The sequence below is a fragment of the Nerophis lumbriciformis genome, linkage group LG23 (assembly GCF_033978685.3).
Source record: "Nerophis lumbriciformis linkage group LG23, RoL_Nlum_v2.1, whole genome shotgun sequence".
In the NCBI taxonomy this organism is placed as follows: domain Eukaryota; kingdom Metazoa; phylum Chordata; class Actinopteri; order Syngnathiformes; family Syngnathidae; genus Nerophis; species Nerophis lumbriciformis.
The window spans coordinates 37,309,461-37,330,576 of record NC_084570.2 but is presented as its reverse complement, the minus strand read 5'-3'; the positions used below and the strand labels follow the sequence as shown (position 1 = coordinate 37,330,576).

At 39.1% G+C, this 21,116-nt stretch overlaps 1 protein-coding gene across 6 annotated transcripts in view; it reads right to left on the bottom strand.

Annotated features, from left to right (window-relative positions):
• trim33 (tripartite motif containing 33) overlaps positions 1 to 21,116 on the bottom strand; it is a 150,308-nt gene that overhangs the window by 70,097 nt on the left and 59,095 nt on the right. For 3 of the 6 annotated variants that reach the window (XM_061985612.2, XM_061985614.2, XM_061985615.2), the window contains exons 2-4: positions 14,253 to 14,371; positions 3,083 to 3,236; positions 2,865 to 3,000 (exon numbers count right to left, since the gene is read on the bottom strand). In XM_061985612.2, coding sequence (XP_061841596.2) covers positions 2,865 to 3,000; positions 3,083 to 3,236; positions 14,253 to 14,371 — 409 coding nt within the window. The remainder of the gene's footprint in view (positions 1 to 2,864; positions 3,001 to 3,082; positions 3,237 to 14,252; positions 14,372 to 21,116) is intronic. The other 3 variants (XM_061985613.2, XM_061985616.2, XM_061985617.2) reach the window with 1 other exon arrangement.

Sequence of the window (21,116 nt, the reverse complement as noted above, 5' to 3'; positions counted from 1 at the left end):
TCTTTGTCACGTATTGCTGGCATCAAAGTCTAAAGTTAATGATTATTTGCAAAAAAAAAAAAAGTTTATTAGTTTGAACATCAAATATGTTGTCTTTGTAGCATATTCAACTGAATATGGGTTGAAAATTATTTGCAAATCATTGTATTCCGTTTATATTTACATCTAACACAATTTCCCAACTCATATGGAAACGGGGTTTGTAGTAATATGCATAATAGCATAACATATTTACATGTTTTGCTCAAAGACTCACCACAATGTTCATGTTTCCCTTAAACAACAACAAGACTACTAATCATGTCAGACTTCATGAGAGACAACAAAAACTACTCTGGGACAAACGATGATCCAGATACTTCTATTTTTGAGCCTAAATATAATAAAGATGATCTACAAGTTTTAGAAGCTAAACATCATGTAGCAGCATTGCTAAGTACTAAACAAGAACATAATAAATCAATCACCTACTGTACAATGTCTGCTCTCACTTGAATAAAGACTGATGGGATGTTTATATCTTCCCGTTAAAATGAAGAATTAATTATATCCACCCGGAGGTAGAAATAATTTTTAAAAAGTTGGGTGCAAACAAGTGTATTTGTATGTCTTTTTCGCCATCTCAGAGGCCAAGTTGACCAATTTCTCAGTTTATGGCCACAACTTTCTACTTCGCAGGTGAGAGACATGATTTGTAACGATAATTAACTTTCACAAGCTCAGAGGCGATGCAGCAGCTCACCGGCTCAATATGTCAATATAGCAGCAGAAGCTAGTTAGCGCTCAGTGATCAATGCGCCACCAAAAAAACGTTGTCTGCGTTATTACAATATCGCTAAAGCTTGGTTAATATTCAGGTTAAGAAATGTAAATAAAGTATTGTTAGCGGTTTGTAGATGTTTTTTTAGAGGGCGGAATAGCGTACTCTAATTAGCTGAATTGTTAGCCACTTTTGTACGTGCCATATTTTATGCCTTAGAATGCATGAAAAAAATAAAAGCATATTTGTTCTTGTCTTACATAAGGATTGTGAAAGATAGGCAACATTTAAAAAAAAAAAGTGCAGTTCCCCTTTAACATCTAAATGTCCTTCAATAAGCACACAATTTCTTCTATTTTACTAAAGTCATTTACAAAAGGTAAACATGTTAGGCTATAGGCTGCTAGGAGCTAGCAGCTACACAACAGCTAAGCACACAACAGCACACAAGCTAGACATGAGAAATAAACATTGAACAATATTGCAGTCTAAAACAGCACGTGTCAATATAAACAAGTATCACATTGATTATAGCTGCACATTACTAACACAAAGTCTCTAAGGTACAAGCGTATTAGAAAGTATCCAGTAACAAACATATCTGCATCCTTCAATTTACTGCATCAAGAGCTTAACTTCATGAATTATTGTGGCCACTAGGTGCTGCCAAAAACAAGTACTCCTCCTCTTCAATGTCAGGTTAGTGTTTTTTGTACCTATCATTGTTCCGACTAATTTCACTTGATCAAGCCTTTTCTAACTTTCTACATTACACAATAATAAATAACTAGAACATTTTTGATGGGCCTGCTATCTGTGCCCTGGACCTCTGGCCGGGGGTCCCAGGAAGCCACCGTACTTTTAAGATGGTGCCGAGTGTCTGAACCCGAGAGTTTTTGGTGTAACAGTATAAAATGAGCTACACAGCTAGCCTAAAACATTAGCATACCCATATTAAAATGCTAACATTTAGCATGTGTAAAAACGTTAGCATGATAACAGTTTCATATACCAAGTTATATGACTCAAAGGTGTATGGCTGCGTAAATAAGAGAAAAAAGTTTAAAATTAGATGAAAAACTTGGCATGCTTAAGTTAGCTTGCCAGCATGCTATCATTTGCATGCTAACAGGTAACAAACGTCACATACCAAGTTATAACTCTGGTGTAAACGGTTGCAAAAGTAGCGGCAAAAGTTAGCATGCAATGTTAGCATGTTGGCAAGCTAAGGCACTCCGATTGCCATCCAGCCAAAATCAAAAATTGGACGTCAAAACTTTTTAGCTAGGGTTAAAGTAGACAAAGGTATGAACAAAATGAGACGTTAAGCACCGAGCTACCTGCTCAGTGGTCTAGTGGTTAAAGTGTTCACCGTGAGATCTGTAGGTCGTGAGTTCAAACCCCGGCCGAGTCATACCAAAGACTATAAAAATGGGAGCCATTACCTCCCTGCTTGGCACTCAGCATCAAGGGTTGGAAATGGGGGTTAAATCACCAAAAATGATTCCCGGGCGCTGACACCGCTGCTGCTCACTGCTCACCTCACCTCCCAGGGGGAGATCAAGGGTGATGGGTCAAATGCAGAGAATAATTTCGCCACACCTGGTGTGTGTGCGACAATCATGGGTACCGGGTACTTTAACTTTAACGTGAAAGAATGGCTGAGCTACAAGAGAAGGTAATCTTGTCTTTTTGGCCTTTGTCTCAGATTAATAGTCCATTACAATGAGTGTGCCCATTCAATTGGCCCATTTTTTTTTTTGTTTATTCGTGAATAGCGTCACCATGGTAACACGAAATGTTCCCAATTCAAAGTACTGCTGTAGTGGCAAGTGAGACCTTTCCGACGGTATAACATATGTGGGGGTTCGTTGACCGGTTCGTCTCGTATTAAGCGTAAAAGAAACGTACGGAATAAGAATAATAAAGTTTGAAGTATGAACAATAATAATATGGGCTGCTTGCTTTGCAAGCGCCCATTCACTGCTGCTTGCAGCAGGCCCATAATGATGCAAAGTGACAAAGTAAGCAAACATGTACAGTTCTTGTCAGTGGAAACAACAACAACAGACTACAGTCCGGGACTCAAGACTACGGTACTTGCCTGTGCTCCTTGTGCTCCTGCAGCTGACAGTCCCGACAGGTCAGAGTGTCACAGGTCTCACAAAAGAGCTTCAGAGGTTCTTGCTTGTGGATGGGACAGAAAACGGGCCCGGGGCCAGGAACGGCGACAGTCTCTGCTGAAAGACAGGAAGAGAGGGTGAAGGACGTTTCACGTTTACCAAACTGTGTAAGTTCCATTTTGTTCCCGGGTCATCTTACCGGTGCCCGTGTTGGCGTCCTCCTTTGTGCGAATCTTGTGGTCTTTGGTTATCTTCACCCGCTGGTGGGCCTCCACGCAGGTCTGACACAGCCATTCTCCACACTCCACACAAAACCCAATGGTGCCAGCGTTGTCCTCGCAGCTTGTGCACACCTTCAGATGAGGACAAGTCGGTCAATTGAAAAGGTTGTGAAATCGATCAATAGGTGATATTAAAATGTCCTGCATATTTTAATAAATGGTTTGAGTTTATTTCCAACATGCAGACTGTTGCAACATGATACATGACAATTTCCAGTTTCTCTTTTCTACATGTTCGAAAAGGAGTAGGAAGAAGCGGAGCTTATTTAATCCTACCCTTTTTCCATTACATAGCAGTTGCTAACACTTTTTTTCACTTTCTGTTCTGAATGTATTCACATTATACTCCATAAATAACATTAAAAGTAAATAAATAAATAATTTGTTGTATTTCATATGGTGAGATAAATAAGATTATCAATAAGTTCAGAATGTTTATCATGGTTCTTCTTCTTTGTAAACACTGACAGTTTCTTAAATTGGATCATATTAGTACACTGTTTGATTTCTTTACTTAATCCATTCCATAATTTAATTCCACATACAAATATACTAAAGGTTCTAAGTGTTGTGCGTGCATACAAATGTTTTAAATTACATGTTTCTCTCAGGTTGTATTCATCCTCTTTTGTTGAGAAGAATTGTTGTATATTCTTGGCTGGCATGTTAGTTTGTTTTGTGCATAATTTTAGCTGTTTGCAAATTCACAATATCGTGGAGTTTCAGTATTTTCGATTAAATAAATAAAGAGTTTTAGTGTTCTCTATATCCAACATGATGTATTATTCTAATTGATTTGTTTTGTAACACACTTAGTGACTGAAGCGTACTTTTGTAATTATTTCCCATATTTCTGCACAATAACTCAGATATGTAACACTAGTGAGCAGTAGAGAACACCAAGTGGTCCAATACATATTTAGCTTTAATCATTATAGAAATATTTCTTGCTACTTTATGTTGTATATTTTTAATATGAGATTAGCAGTCCATTTTATCATCAATCATTACACCTAGAAATATGAGAAGAAATTTTTATTTTTTTAGAAAATATCGTAATATCGATATAATTTATTTCACGTTAAAATGACCAAACGCCGCTTATTTATTGTGTTCCTTGTTCTCCCCCGCAACACTTCATGCGCTATTAAACCCTCCTCCCACCCCCACTGCACTGACCCACAACAACAACACACAAGTAAATATGGAGTCTGACTGTGCCACCAGCGACCCGTGTGACAAGTCACCAACTATTAAGTGAAACGCCAACTTCTGCTTACTCGCCAACAACTACGGTTTTCCCGTAATTAGTGCGTTTTTTGATAATCCATTCCGGTCCACGGCTGCAGTGGTTAAAAGTACAATTTTCCATTAAAAATAATTAACTTCAAATCGAAGCTACGTAGTTTAACTACATTTCCCAGTAGCTTGGCAGTGGTTTCGCTACATTTTAAACAAATAGCGATTTCCGTAGCTTAGCTATTTTTAGACCCATGTAGCAGTTAGCTAAGCGACATGCTACAAAAGAAGAAAGAGAGAGAAGAGAAAGAAAGATGTGGACTAGTGTAACTACACGGGCAGGGGACAAACTATACGGGAAACATCAATGATGATTGGTTGGTTTACATATAAGACCATCCATGATTGGTTGTTTACTATGATGAGTCACAATTGGTTAAGACTAAGGCAAAACTTTAGGGACAGGCCAATCAGGGGCAAGATAGGGCGAGTCATGGAACCAGGAAGGGAAATCACAACAGACATCCCAAATGACGACGAGAGAGTCGGAGAAGAGAAGAGGGAATATTCAAGCGGGAGATTTTTATGTTTAAAAAACTAGTGGAAGATGGCAGAGGGATTCTCTTCCTTAGATTTTTCTTTTAGCGATGTAGACGACTTCCAAGAAACCCACAATGCGCCTACTTAGCAACATTTGGACAAATGTATGCGTCTGGATAAAACATTCATCTGAGTTGTTTACCATGTAAACCAAAATCATAACTGGAAGATGTGTATTTAATTATTTAAGATGTGTATTTAATTATTTAATTTAATGTGTATGACATTTAAGAACACACATGATTGTGGCAGACATGTTTGCTACAGTATAGCCTGTCTAAATGCTAACTTTCATTCTCATTGGTGTTTTACAATAAGACAGTAGCTGGGAATTAAAAAGTGCCTGCCTGCAAATTTATTTTTTATCTGAGTTTGATACGTTTTGTATTATTTGCACAGCTATGTCATTTATTTTATGTAGAAAGAATATTGTCTATTTCATGTATACATTCTTTGTTTTTCTATTTTATTTATGTTATGTAATTCTGTGCTACTTAAACAGTTTATTTTTTGTGATGTTAATACCCACCTTGACTAACTGGGTAATAAAAGTGCCACGGACAAAAATTTATATTTTTTATATGTATATTTTCACCCGAAAATGTATTATTATGCTCAAAGTTCCTCTAATCCAGGGGTGTCATTTTAGATCGGGGGCCACATGGAGGAAAATCTAAACCCAAGTGGGCCGGACTGGTAAAATCACGACACGATAACTTAAAAATAAAGACAACTTCAAATTGTTTTCTTTGTTTAAAAATAGAACAAGCACATTCTGAAAATGTACAAATCATAATGTTATTGGGGGGTTTTTCACACTTACATGTTGCGGTTAAGACATGCACCTGGGGATAGGTTGATTGGCAACACTAAATTGGCCCTAGTGTGTGAATGTGACTGTGAATGTTGTCTGTCTATCTGTGTTGGCCCTGTGATGAGGTGGCAACTTGTCCAGGGTGTACCCCGCCTAACGCCCGAATGCAGCTGAGATAGGCTCCAGTGACCCCCCGCGACCCCAAAAGGGACAAGCGGTAGAAAATGGATGGATGGATGGAGGGATGGATGTTGTAGTTAATAGTATTCTACCTTTATTTGTCGTTATTTATACTTTCTGAATAAATTATGTGATAATGTTCATCAGTCAACTCATTGGTGTTAATTTTCAATCCATCAAGAAAAAATATTAATATCAAAATCCAATTACAGGATGTCATTTATGTAGTTTGCTCATTTTCCTCGACTGGTGCACTAACGTGGTTTATTTTTTAAATTTTTAACATATGTAGCATTATCTACAAAGATGCAAAGAATTGCTATTGCGACATCTCGTGGACACATTTAGAACAGCAATTTCTTTCTTTCAAAATTTTCTGCTAATTTTTATACTTAACAAACTCATCCCGCAGGCCGGATAAAACCTCTTCGCGGGCCTTATCCGGCCTGTACCTTTAACACCCCTGCTCTAATCGCTCGGCTGTTTTTAGGAACTTGCAGAAATAACAATCGTCAAAGATCCGCAATATATGACAGACGCATTCTTCCGTATTAAAGGACCTAAGCATTTGTCAAAGATTTTCCGTATGACAGGAGTGCTTCTCTGTTTTTAGGAACTTGCTGAAATAACAATCGTCAAAGATCCCCAATATATGACAGACGCATTCTTCCGTATTAAAGGACCTAAGCATTTGTCAAAGAGTGCTCCTCTGTTTTTAGGAACTTGCACAAGAAAACTGTTGTAAAACTGCTGTTTAAAAAGGACCCACTGCAAAAACGCTCATCAAAGATTGTCTACATGACACGTGTTTACAAGTATCTATTCCACAAAAATACAAAAAACCTAGATCCTCTAAATGACAGGATGCGCTGCTGTTTTTTAGGAATCTGCTGTAGAAACACTAGTCAAAGATCCACTATAGGTGGGTTGCAATCACGTGACCTAGAGGCACATGTGGGTTTCAGTTGATGGTCTCAGCCCCATTAGGCTACTGTTTATTTACCTGCATCAGTGCAGATTTCGACTTATTTTGAAAGGTTAGGAGGCAAATATAATAGTAATCATAAAAAATATTTTAAAAAGTGATGGAGTGGATTTTTACACTAAAATACATTTTTAAGAGGTTTAAACCATTTATTATCACTCAGAGGTTACTGCTACCTCACTTCTTTGACACTCACAGTACTTAGAGAAGAAAAGATTGGAGGCACATCATGTCTTTACATCTGAGGGGTTCACAAATTAAACATTTATCAGAATCATAAGTACTTTATCGGTGAAAGACAAAGTTGGACTTATTGGTGCATCGCTAAGTTACGTATTTGATTGCCATAACCAGTGCCGTGCTAATGAAAAAAAGGATACGTTTGTTTGAAGTTGATTTCCTGCTACAAATATTAGTCTCATCTACAATTCATGTCTGCAGTTGTTTTTATGATGTGAAGTTCATATTTTGTCTCATTATTTAGCTGTTGTTTAGCAATGTTTGCTAGTGATATCAACATTCAGTTTATGCTGTTGAGATTTATGAATTTCCTTTATTAATACTATTAGGGATATTTTCTTGATTCTAACAAATATCACCAAAGACGCTGTGTCCAATAAAGCACTCGTCTTTCCTGCACATCAACAACAACTGAGCTTTTAGTTTCTGTTATGAAAGTACAATAAAAATAGGGTATATTGGACGAACAATCACAATATTTATTAGTAGGACTTAACATGTATTTGCACAAGCAGGTCTTCTAGTTATATTTAGGCATAGCAACCACAAAAAAACACAAACTGATGCCATCTGTTGTACTTTTTTTACGTTTAGGTCTGCTCTCAAACACTACTAATATAGTGGAGAATAAAGTGGATTGCATCCCAAAAGGTTACTCAAACAAATCAAATGTTCAAACAAACATTTTACAAAGTGATCACTGCAGACACAAATGGTCCAATTGTATTCCAAAAGATGATGAAAGTGATATTTTTAAGATATTTTGTTTCCCCCTGACTTTATGACCTTTATGAACCACTTCTTTCAGGACTCTATGAAAATGCTTTCCTATCTCTATTTGAACGACTTTAACACGTAAGAACAAAACAGCAATATGACATTTTCTGATCAAACTCTAAACTCACTTTCACTTGTCATAATGCTACGCTCAAGCTGTTTGACCATCGTGTGAGTTAGGCCGCCAAGAAGAAAATCAGATGTGTTGTCATATGCAACCCTCCTATAGGACAGGATATATTCTCCCGTTCCCTTATCTCGCCTGCTTTTGCTTCTTCGTCTAGTCTTAACCCTTTTGGAGCCTCTTTTTTCTCTGCTCTCCAACATCTAAACCAGTGGTTCTTAATCTGGGTTCGATCGAACCCTAGGGGTTCGGTGAGTCGGGCTCAGGGGTTCGGTGGAGGTCAAAACACACCCGACTCATCGTGTAAATAAAAACTTCTCCCTATCGCCGTATTACGGATACGGCAACAGCAGAAGTCACACTGATTTGCAGGTGTGTAATTTGTTGTGAGTTTATGCACTGTGTTGGTTTTGTTCTTTGAACACGGTGATGTTCATGCACGGTTCATTTTGTGCACCAGTAAAAAAACATGGTAACACTTTAGTATGGGGAACATATTCACCATTGATTACCGTATTTTCCGCACTATAAGGCGCACCGGATTATTAGCCGCACCTTCAATGAATGGCATATTTCATAACTTTGTCCACCAATAAGCCGCCCCGGACTATAAGCCGCGCCTACGCTGCGCTAAAGGGAATGTCAAAAAAACAGTCAGATAGGTCAGTCAAACTTTAATAATATATTGAAAACCAGCGTTCTAACAACTCTGTCCCAAAATGTACGCAAATGTGCAATCACAAACATAGTAAAATTCAAAATAGTGCAGAGCAATAGCAACATAATGTTGCTCGAACGTTAATGTCACAACACACAAAATAAACATAGCGCTCACTTTCTGAAGTTATTCTTCATTCGTAAATCCTTCGTCTTCGGTGTCCGAAGTGAAAAGTTGGGCAAATGTGAGATCCAAAATGGACGGTTCCGTCTCGTCGAAGTCATCGGAGTCAGTGTCACTGTTATCCAGCAGTTCTGTGAATCCTGCCTTCCGGAAAGCTCGGACCACAGTTGTGACCGAAATATCTGCCCAGGCATCCGTCTTAGTGAATGTGTGTTCGCCTTCTGTCATCCATTGTTCCCACGCAGTTAGCAGTCTAGCTTCGAATGCCCTGTTGACACCAATATCTAGCGGCTGGAGGTCTTTTGTCAATCCACCCGGAATGACGGCGAGTATTGAATTAAGCGCGTAAGCGTGTCTCTTAAAGTGATGTTATGAGCTAGCAAATATAACAACTACACTACCCAGCATGCAACGATAGTTACGAGCATGCGCGGTAGCCCTGAGAAGCGTTGTATGCTGGCAGTTAGAATGTGGTTATGAGCACGCTGTGAGTAAACGTTGAGAACTCAGTTAACACGCCTCGTCTGCATTATTTATAATTAGACAGACAACACACTTAATAGGAGCCATTTTGGGGTCTTTACATAAACACACAAATGGAAATGAAACGTCACATATCCCAGCATGCACCGCGCGCTTCTTCGTCATCCACTGTTCCCACGCAGTTAGCAGTCTAGCTTCGAATGCCCTGTTGACACCAATATCTAGCGGCTGGAGGTCTTTTGTCAATCCACCCGGAATGACGGCGAGTATTGAATTAAGCGCGTAAGCGTGTCTCTCAATGTGATGTTATGAGCTAGCAAATATAACAACTACACTACCCAGCATGCAACGATAGTTACGAGCATGCGCGGTAGCCCTGAGAAGCGTTGTTGTATGCTGGGAGTTAGAATGTGGTTATGAGCACGCTGTGAGTAAACGTTGAGAACTCAGTTAACACGCCTCGTCTGCATTATTTATAATTAGACAGACAACACACTTAATAGGAGCCATTTTGGGGTCTTTACATAAACACACAAATGGAAATGAAACGTCACATATCCCAGCATGCACCGCGCGCTTCTTCTTCTTCCGGGGGCGGGTGGTTGCTTACAGTACAAGAAGAAGCGCTTCCTGTTCTATGGGGGCGGGTGCTTACCTTGGCGGTTGCTTGCGTAGAAGAAGAAGCGCTTCCTGCTCTACCGGGAAAAAAGATGGCGGCTGTTTACCGAAGTTGCGAGAACGAAACTTTATGAAAATGAATCTTAATATTTATCCATATATAAAGCGCACCGGGTTAAAAGCCGCACTGTCAGCTTTTGAGTAAATTTGTGGTTTTTAGGTGCGGCTAATGGTGCGGAAAATACGGTAGTTGCTTATTAACATGCATATTAGTAACATATTGGCTCTTAACTAGTCATTATTAAGTACTTATTAATGCCTTATTTGGCATGGCCTTATTATAACCCTAACCCTCTAACCCTGGCCCTAACCCTCTAACCCTAACCAAATAACTCTAAATTAAGTCTTTGTTACTTAGAATATGTTCCCCATACTAAAGTGTTACCAAAAACATGTAACTTTGTCTTGAATTTGAAAAAAAAAAAAACATTTTATTTTTCACTAAAGAAGGGTTCGGTAAATGCGCATATGAAACTGGTGGGGTTTGGGACCTCCAACAAGGTTAAGAACCACTGATCTAAACAATGGAACTGATCAACTGGCCTCTCAAAGAAATTGACAAGATCTTCTCGACGAGAAGCTCGGGTTTGGGGGAACCTGTCTGTCCTGACTAGGGTTGTATGGTATACCGATATTAGTATAGTACCGCGATACTAATGAATCATATTCGGTACTATACACGTCGTGTCATGCAGACGAGCATGACAGGCAGCGCACAATCACGGAGTACTTACAAGCAGACAGTGTGTAGACAGAAAAGGGAGAAAGGACAAATTATGGCTGGCTAACAGTGTTGTAACTACTTCTATTACTAATCCTTGTCTCCACGGCGATGAGTAAAGCACATTTTTTTCAAGTATCATCCCTGTAGGACGAGTGATAGCTATACATGCCACACAACGCCACTCTTAACTTAGGTTATACTAAAACTGGTCTATAGTTACCAAAGTCAAGTCCAGATTTCATCTTGACTTTGAACACACTGCACGCATGCGAATGAAGTGCATACTTACTCAACAGCCATACATGTCACACTAAGGGTGGCCGTATGAACAACGCCAACACTGTCATAAACATGTGCCATTTAGTGAAACCACACTAAACAACAATGACAAACACATTTTGGGAGAATATTTGTACAGCAACACAACATAAACACTACAGAACAAATTCCCAGAATTCCCTGCAGCACTAACTCTTTCGGGACGCTACAATATAAACAAACGCCATTGGTGGATCTACACCTAACATCCACTGTAATGATACCAAGTACAATAGTGTATCTACTCGATACTACTATGATTACGTCAATATTTTTTTAGCATCACAAAATCTTTTTTTTTTTCTTTTTTTTTAGATTATGTTTATAAACTCAGGAAATAGGTCCCTGGACACATGAGGACTTTGAATATGACCAATGTATGATCCTGTAACTACTTGGTATCGAATTGATACCTAAATTTGTGGTATCATTCAAAACTAATGTAAAGTATCAAACAACAGAAGAATAAGTTATTGTTACATTTTAACAGAAGTGTGGATGGAACATGTTAAAAGAGAAAGTAAGCAGATATTAACAGTTAATGAACAAGTAGATTAATAATTCATTTTCTACCACTTATCCTTAATAATGTTGAAAAAATAATAGAATGATAAATGACACAATGTTACTGAATATGTTAGCAGCTAAATTAATTAATTTGTTTGCTTACTTACTAATAAAAGACAAGTTGTCTAGTATATTTTATTTAAGGACAAACTTGCAATAATAAACATACGTTTAATGTACCCTAAGATTTTTTGTTTAAATGAAGCTAATAATTAAATTTTTCGTGGTCCCCTTTATTTACAAAAGTACCGAAATACATTTTGGTACCGGTACCAAAATATTGGTATCGGGACAACACGAGTGCTGAGTCCTTAGTTGCTGGATACACGATGGACTCTTGGGAGAAGTGGAATGTCGTGTGCCTGGCTAGTGTTACGGTCAAGAACACCTATTTGGAACTACAATAACAGCTCATCTGGCAGCCGTTCCAGATACCCAGAAGCTGCCCGTCGTGATTGTTGGGATGGGCAGGCTGTAGGCACTTAGACTAATTTTGAGCTATATCGCCAACTGGATAACATCTCGGAGAGGTGTTCCGCTCCGCAAGGTGAAATTAATTTAAGGACCAGCACAGACAATTTAGTACAGTAGATTATTAAAACGCATCTGCTCACCCTAACCAAAACAATTATTTTCTATATTTCGGCCTCCTCGCACTGGCCTTGGCAAGGTCGCTGCTGATAACCCTGTAAAATGCCTTACCCCTCTTCCCTGGGATTGTCTCACTGTGGGACTAAATGTCGGACGGCTCCATAGCACCCAGCTGTGTTATCAAGGCCATGACGCCAAGCAGAGCAACTTCCACGCTTATGAACACACCCTCGCCCCATCCCTCGCTTTCGCCGAATGCAGGTCTTACGTTTTAATGTCGGCCTACATGTGCTTATGTTTGCTGAGTTGTCTTTCCAAGTCCCACACTGCTCTGTAGTTTGGGATTGGCCTTTTCTTCTCCCTCCTCTTGGTTTTCTTTTTCCTATATTTCAAGGGGCGCTGCCCATGTGGCGAGCCATTATCCTTCCAAAGTGGTCTACACCTGTCATATTTGTATTTCTGTTTCTAGGACGGGTTGATTGTAAACACATTTTGTTGTACTTTTTAGGTGCAACGACAGGTGAAGCACCTTGTACAAACACTAAACAAAGATCCTCTATATGACAGGATACGTTGTTGTTTTTGGGAACCTGCTCTACAAACAGTCAAAGATCCCCTATACGACAGAATGTGTTGCTTTTTTAGGAAGCTGTTGTACAAACAGTCAAATATCCTCTATATGACAGTTTTCAGCAAACTGCTGTACAAACAGTGAAAGATCCCCTATATGACAGGATGTGTTGCTGTTTTCAGCAACCTGCTGTACAAACAGTCAAAGATCCTCTATACGACAAGATGTGCTGCTTTTTTTTGGGTTCTGCTATACAAACAGTCAAAGATCCCCTATATGACAGGGTGTGCTGCTGATTTTAAGAACTTGCTGTATAAACAGTCAGGTCAGAGATCCTTTATATGACAAGATGTGCTGCTGTTTTTAGGAACCTGCTGTACAAACATTAGTCAAAGATACTCTACATCAGTGATCCCCAACCTTTTTGTAGCTGCGGACCGGTCAACGCTTGAAAATGCGTCCCAAAAAAATAAAAAAAATGTTTTTTAAATTTTTTTATTTCTTGTGTGGCCCGGTACCAATCGGTCCACGGACCGGTAACGGCCCGGGGCCCGGTGTTTGGGGACCACTGCTCTACATGACAAGATGTACTGCTGTTTTAGGAACCTGCTGTATAAACACCGATCAAAGATCCTCTATATGACAAGATGTGCCGTTGTTTTTAGGAACCTGTTGTACAAACATTAGTCAAAGATCCTCTACATGACTAGATGCGCTGCTGATTTTAAGAACTTGCTGTACAAACAATCAGAGATCCTTTATATGACAAGATGTGCTGCTGTTTTTAGGAACCTGCTGTACAAATTAGTCAAAGATCCTCTACATGACAAGATGTACTGCTGTTTTAGGAACCTGCCGTATAAACACCGGTCAAAGATCCTCTACATGACAAGATGTACTGCTGTTTTAGGAACCTGCCGTATAAATACCGGTCAAAGATCCTCTATATGACAAGAGGTGCTGTTGTTTTTAGGAACCTGCTGAACAAACATTAGTCAAAGATCCTCTACATGACTAGATGCGCTGCTGATTTTAACAACTTGCTGTAAAAACAAACAGAGATCCTTTATATAACAAGATGTGCTGCTGTTTTTAGGAACTTGCTGTACAAACATTAGTCAGAGATCCTTTATATAAAAATATGTGTTGCTGATTTGAGGAACTTGCTGTACTAACATTAGTCAAAGATCCTCTAAATGACAGGATGCGCTACTGATTTTGAGAACTTGCTGTACAAACACTGGTCAAAGATCCTTGATATAAATCAAGAGTGCTCTTCTGTATTAATTCACTTGTCCAAGATCCTCTATACGACAGCTGCACAACCCAAAGTCAAAGATCCTGGTCCCAACTTACTTGTGCAGACTTTTCATTGGAGCTGCTGGTGGCCTCTGAGGTATCCTTCATGAAGTAGTTGTTGATGATGTCGTTCTGTTTGTAGTCCTGGAGACACACCGAGCATCGCATCACGTTCACTGAGGGCACAAGACAGGAAACACATCAAACGGGACGCAAGACATCCCACCAATTGCACGTTTTTGCAGTCGAAGAATGCCATTTTTTTTTAAAGCGAAGAACAACGACCTGGCAGGGTTGTCTCGATACCAATATTTTGGTACCAAAATGTATTTTGATACTTTGATACTTTTCTAAATAAAGGGGACCACAAAAAATGGCATTACTGTCTTTATTTCAACAAAAAAAATCTTAGGGTACATTAAACATGTTTATTATTGCAGTTAAGTCCTTAAATAAAATAGTGAACATACTGGACAACTTGTCTTTTAGTAGTAAGTAAACAAACAGACTCCTAATTAGTCTGCTGACATATGCAGTAACATATTCTGTCATTTATCTACCTATTATTTTGTCTACATTATGAGGGACATACTGTAAAAATTGATTAATAATCTACTTGTTCATTTACTGTTAATATCTGCTTATTTTCTGTTTGAACATGTTCTATCTACACTTCTGTTCAAATTTAATAATCACTTATTCTTCTGTTGTTTGGATACTTTACATTAGTTTTGGATGATACCAAGTAGTTACAGGATCATACACTGGTCATAATTTAAGTTCTCATGTGTCCAGGGACGTATTTCCGGAGTTTATGAATATAATATGATTTTTTAATTTTTTTTTTAAAGAAAACATTATTTTGGGACGATAAAAAATATCGATGTAATCATAGTAGTATGGACTAGATACGCTATTGTACTTGGTATCACTACAGTGGATGTCAGGTGTAGATCCACACGTGGCGTTTGTTTACATTGTGACGCTGGTGAGCTATTGTATCCTCCTGCGGTGTGTAGTGAAGCATGTTTAGCTATTCCTCGTCCTGCAGTGATAATGGTACTTGTAATAAAAGTACTTGATTTGTCGCCATGGAGACGAGGTTTAGTGATTTATAAGTAGCTAAAACACTGCCGACTGCGGATGGACGTTAGCCGCTAACTAGCTAGCCATGTCTTAAAGCACCTTTTCCTGTGTTTTAACTTCACCTTCACCTTTAGTTTTTAGACCAAAATGTGTCCATTCTCCCTTTTCTGTCTACACACTGTGTCTGCGTGTAAGTACTCCGTGTGTGCGCACTGCCAAACATGCTCCTCTGCTCGTAAAATCAGCAATGTCACGACGTGACCACGACGCGCCGTCATGCCTGTAAAACAAATAAATAAATGGCGAACCGGTACTTTTCAAACAGAGTATAGTACCGTTTTTCATTCATTAGTACCGCAATACTATACTAGTACTAGATACCGTACAACCCTACGTCCTGGTTAAGTAATTATTTAATTTTCCACGACAAAGAGCATGAATACTTTTTTTTTTTAAAGAAGCCCTGAGCAGCTTTTTACATCATTCATTAGTGAGAAATTATCAAAGTTCTAATTTCTACCAGTAAGATTACATTTTATATTTATTCACTCAAATGGCACTTTCTCAAACACAATTACTTTCAGGTACGGTTGTCAATTTCATTAATTAGAGTGAAAATTGCCTCCCCCCGCCAATAATTCAATTAGCATGGATGGAGCTGACAATTATTTGCACTAAAAAGCCAAATATTACACACACGTGCCATTTTTCAAAGTAAAAGCCGAATAATAACTCGGGCCATTTTAGCTGACAACCGGCGCGAGGCAGTTTGAGGCGGTTGGAACCGGTTTGAGCTGCATGCAGCCAGTTTACGGAGGCTCCGTCTGCTTGGGGCCTGAATGATTGAGTTGCAGGGCGGTCGTAAAGCACACAACCCCCCTCTCACACGTACACACACAGCTAAATTGAAGCCAGCAATGAATGGCCAGCTTCATCTGAGTATAGAGCATGCACTGCCCTGGAACATGATTAATGCAGGACAGGGAGATGCACATGCATCATAAATATTCATAAGAACACTGTCCAATGACCAGAAGTCTCCTCTGAGGCGGTTGCAACATAACGACAACAAAGCATTGTTAAAAGGTGACAACCAATAAAAAAGCGGTTTTATAACACCTTATATTAAAACAGTATTTTCAATACATGCCTGATGGGGGGAAATGGAGGCTAAATTAAAACTACGCTGGTTTCATTGGTCTATCACAGGGGTCCCCAACCTTTTTTGCAGCAGGGGCCGGTTTAATGCAGGCATTATTTTCACGGACCGGCCTTCCAGTGCGTGAAAAATGAATACATGAAAAAACTCACCATAACATTGACTAGGTGGGAGCTCCTGGCCTTTTCCCTTTGCAAAGAAGCTTTCCATAGACTTTTGTTTTTTACTCATTTTTGCTAGTAGTAGTCTTGTTTTTGTCTTTAGTATCTGATGGGTTATAGGTGAAACATCACATTCAAGGACAAGAGCATGGATATATAATAAAGGTAGAAATACTTGCCATTATTGTTTATTGTGAGCAAACTGTGGTGCTGTGTTTCCCCAGGGATCAATAAAGTACTTTCTATTCTATTCTATTAGTTCCTAAAGATTTCTATTTCCATTCCAAAACTTATGTATTCATATTTTGTGCAATATTTTGTACGTAGATACATTACTGTTAGCTTTTTTGGTCCAATTTTCTGTGCGTAAATGAATATGTTATTGCTAACTACATGTGTAATAGGACTATGTGCAATAATACCAGCAATTTAACTTACCAGTCCCCAAACTACGGCGCACCAGCGTCCAAAATCCAGCCCATGGGAAGTCCCAATTTAAATGTTTATTTTATTAATTTTATTTTTTAGTTTTTAATCAGTCCTTTCTAGCCCATCCATCAATCCATTTTCTACCGCTTGTTACTCTCGGGGTCTCCGAGCAAATAATATAGTCTAAAACGGCATATTCCCATCGATAATGTGACATCATCGCGCTCGCGCGGCAAGTGCGCACTTTATCAGTCGATCAGTAAGCGAGAAAAAAAAATGGCGAAATCGTTGGGGAAACGTAAAATAGATTCCGAGTGGAGAGCTTTGACTTTTTTTTTTGTTCAGTTTAAGGAAAAAGCAGTTTGTCTCCTCTGCAAGGAGACAGTGGCAGTGTTTCAATAATTTAACATTCACCGACACATGCACACACACACACACACACACACGCACACACATATATATATATATATATATATACACGCAAAAATGTGTACACACACACGCACACACACACACATACACACGGTTTCCCCCAACTCTACCGCCTAAACTAACGTCTTAACAAACCCTGTCAGTACGTCTCTCTGCTGTGCTGCTGGTGCACCCCTGCATTGTCCCACCCACAGAACCATCTGATTGGTTACACGCAGAGCGGTAACAGCCAATCAGCAGTGCGTATTCAAAGCGCATGGAGTCAGTGCTCAGGCATATAACATTTACATAATAAAAATCAACTTTAGGCTTCCCAAATGCTGTAATAAATTAAGCATGATGAGTTGAGCATATGTCAGCATTGGCCCCACTTTTAACTCTTTTTTTCAAACGCTTATTGCAAACGCTTATTAATTTGACTTATAGTAAGTCATTATTTTGACTTAGTAAGTCATTATTTTGACTTAGTAAGTCATTATTTTAACTTAGTAAATTACTAATTTAAAATATTGACTTACTAAGTCATAATAATGACATACTTAGTATCTCAGGTAAGTAGGACTGTTTTGTGTTTTGTTTTTACTTTACGGAAAACAATATAGAGGAGCGGAAAACACAACTAAAAATTGTAGGCTTCTTCACGCGACGAAGCAGTAATCCGTGCAAAAGGATTCCCAATCAAATACTGAGTTCATTAATTGACATTTTCAAATGTTTGATTTTGTTTTGCTGTTATAAATCTTTTTTTTTATTACTTGGTCTGAGGAAATATTCTAATTTTTTGAGATACGATTTTTGAGTTTTCTCAAGCTGTATGCCATAATCAGCAATATTAAAATAATAAAAGGCTTGCAATATTTCAGTTGATGTGTAATGAATCCAGAATGTATGACATTTTTGTTTTTTAAATTGCATTACAGAAATAAAGGACTTTATCACAATATTTTGATTTTCTGAGACAGTCATGTGTATACACACACACACACACACACACACACACACACACACACACACACACACACACACACACACACACACATACATAAATACACGTGTGTGTATTTATGTATATATGTGTGTATATATATGTATATATATATATATATATATATATATATATATATATATATATATATATATATATATACACATTAGGGGTGTGACGGTACACAAAAATTTCGGTTTGGTACATCACTCGGTTTAGAGGTCACGGTTCGGTTCATTTTCGGTACAGTAAGAAAGATTTACCAAATTTGTAAACAATGGCATAACATACATATACACACAGGGTCCATTGCCAGGGTTAATGTGGTCAACATATATAAAATAAAAACTAAACCTTTCTACATTTAAAGGGGAACATTATCACCAGACATATGTAAGCGTCAATATATACCTTGATGTTGCAGAAAAAAGACCATATATTTTTTTAACCGATTTCCTAACTCTAAATGGGTGAATTTTGGCGAATTAAACGCCTTTCTAATATTCGCTCTCGGAGCGATGACGTCACAACGTGACGTCACATCGGGAAGCAATCCGCCATTTTCTCAAACACCGAGTCAAATCAGCTCTGTTATTTTCCGTTTTTTCGACTGTTTTCCGTACCTTGGAGACATCATGCCTCGTCGGTGTGTTGTCGGAGGGTGTAACAACACAAACAGGGACGGATTCAAGTTGCACCAGTGGCCCAAAGATGCGAAAGTGGCAAGAAATTGGACGTTTGTTCCGCACACTTTACCGACGAAAGCTATGCTACGACAGAGATGGCAATAATGTGTGGATATCCTGCGATAAAGTCATAAAGTCATAAAAATCTGCCGCCAGACCCCCATTGAATCTGCCGGAGTGTGTGAGCAATTCAGGGACAAAGGACCTCGGTAGCACGGCAAGCGGTGGTAGCAGTTTGTTCCCGCAGACAAGCGAGCTAAACCCCCTGGATGTCTTGGCTCACACCGTACCTTATGCCACCGAAGATGATCAAGAGAAGAATATCGACCCTAGCTTCCCTGGCCTGCTGACATCAACTCCAAAACTGGACAGATCAGCTTTCATGAAAAGAGCGCAGATGAGGGTATGTCTACAGAATATATTAATTGATGAAAATTGGGCTGTCTGCACTCTCAAAGTGCATGTTGTTGCCAAATGTATTTCATATGCTGTAAACCTAGTTCATAGTTGTTAGTTTCCTTTAATGCCAAACAAACACATACCAATCGTTGGTTAGAAGGCGATCGCCGAATTCGTCCTCGCTTTCTCCCGTGTCGCTGGCTGTCGTGTCGTTTTCGTCGGTTTCGCTTGCATACGGTTCAAACCGATATGGCTCAATAGCTTCAGTTTCTTCTTCAATTTCGTTTTCGCTACCTGCCTCCACACTACAACCATCCGTTTCAATACATGTGTAATCTGTTGAATCGCTTAAGCCGCTGAAATCCAAGTCTGAATCCGAGCTAATGTCGCTATAGCTTGCTGTTCTATGCACCATGTTTGTTTGAGTTGGCATCACTATGTGACGTCACAGGAAAATGGACGGGTGTAAATGACGATGGTTAAAATCAGGCACTTTGAAGCTTTTTTAGGGATATTGCGTGATGGGTAAAATTTTGAAAAAAACTTCGAAAAATAAAATAAGCCACTGGGAACTGATTTTTATGGTTTTAACCCTTCTGAAATTGTGATAATGTTCCCCTTTAAAGTGTTTTTTTTTTATTGTTTGTTTGATTGATTGATTGAGACTTTTATTAGTAGATTGCACAGTACAGTACATATTCCGTACAATTGACCACTAAATGGTAATAGTAGTTGAAAAATAAGTTTTTCAACTTGTTTAAGTCGGGGTCCACATTAATCAAGATTAAACTGCCTCAAGTTGTTGTTCAGATTAAATAAAATGACAAAACTTTTCTTCTACATATAAAAAGTGCAACATTAAACTGTTTCAAGAAGGGGTGCGTGTATTTGAATTGAACCATTTCGGTACGGGGGTTCCGGTTCGGTTCGGAGGCGTACCGAACGAGTTTCCACATGAACATATTAAGTAGCCGCCTAAGCTAAAGTCTTAACAAGCTGCTCCGCTTTCTGCTTCTGTCTCCTACACAGCACCCAGCATTGTCCCACCCACACAACCATCTGATTGGTTACAACCTTAGCGGTAGCAGCCAATCAGCAGTGCGTATTCAGAGCGGTAACAGCCAATCAGCAGTGCGTATTCAGAGCGCATGTAGTCATTGCTTCTGCTGTGGGATTAGCAGATAGGTGTTTAGCAGGTGAGCATCAGGCAGCGGACTCTCCCCAAATTAAAATAAACACCTCCCAGTCAACTACTAGTAACATCACTATGAGCCCGTTGACGTTCTAGAAACAAACTGCAGCTCAGCTCGCTCGCAGCCCTGGCTTGAGGTGAAGGCTAATTAGCTTTTAGCGTAACGTTAGCTCATTTTGCGGTGTGTGTGCGTGTGTGTGTGTGTGCGGTGTGTGTTAATTCATGGTGCGGTGTGTGTGTGTGTGTGTGTGTGTGCGCGCGCATGCGTGTGTGTGTGTTACGAACAGCAAAGCCCTGTCTGTCTGTTATTTCACTTGACCTTTTTCTGTGTTATTTGAGCTGTGTTGAAGCAGCGCAAAAGGACATTATGTTAAATGAATAGTTTCTGTCTT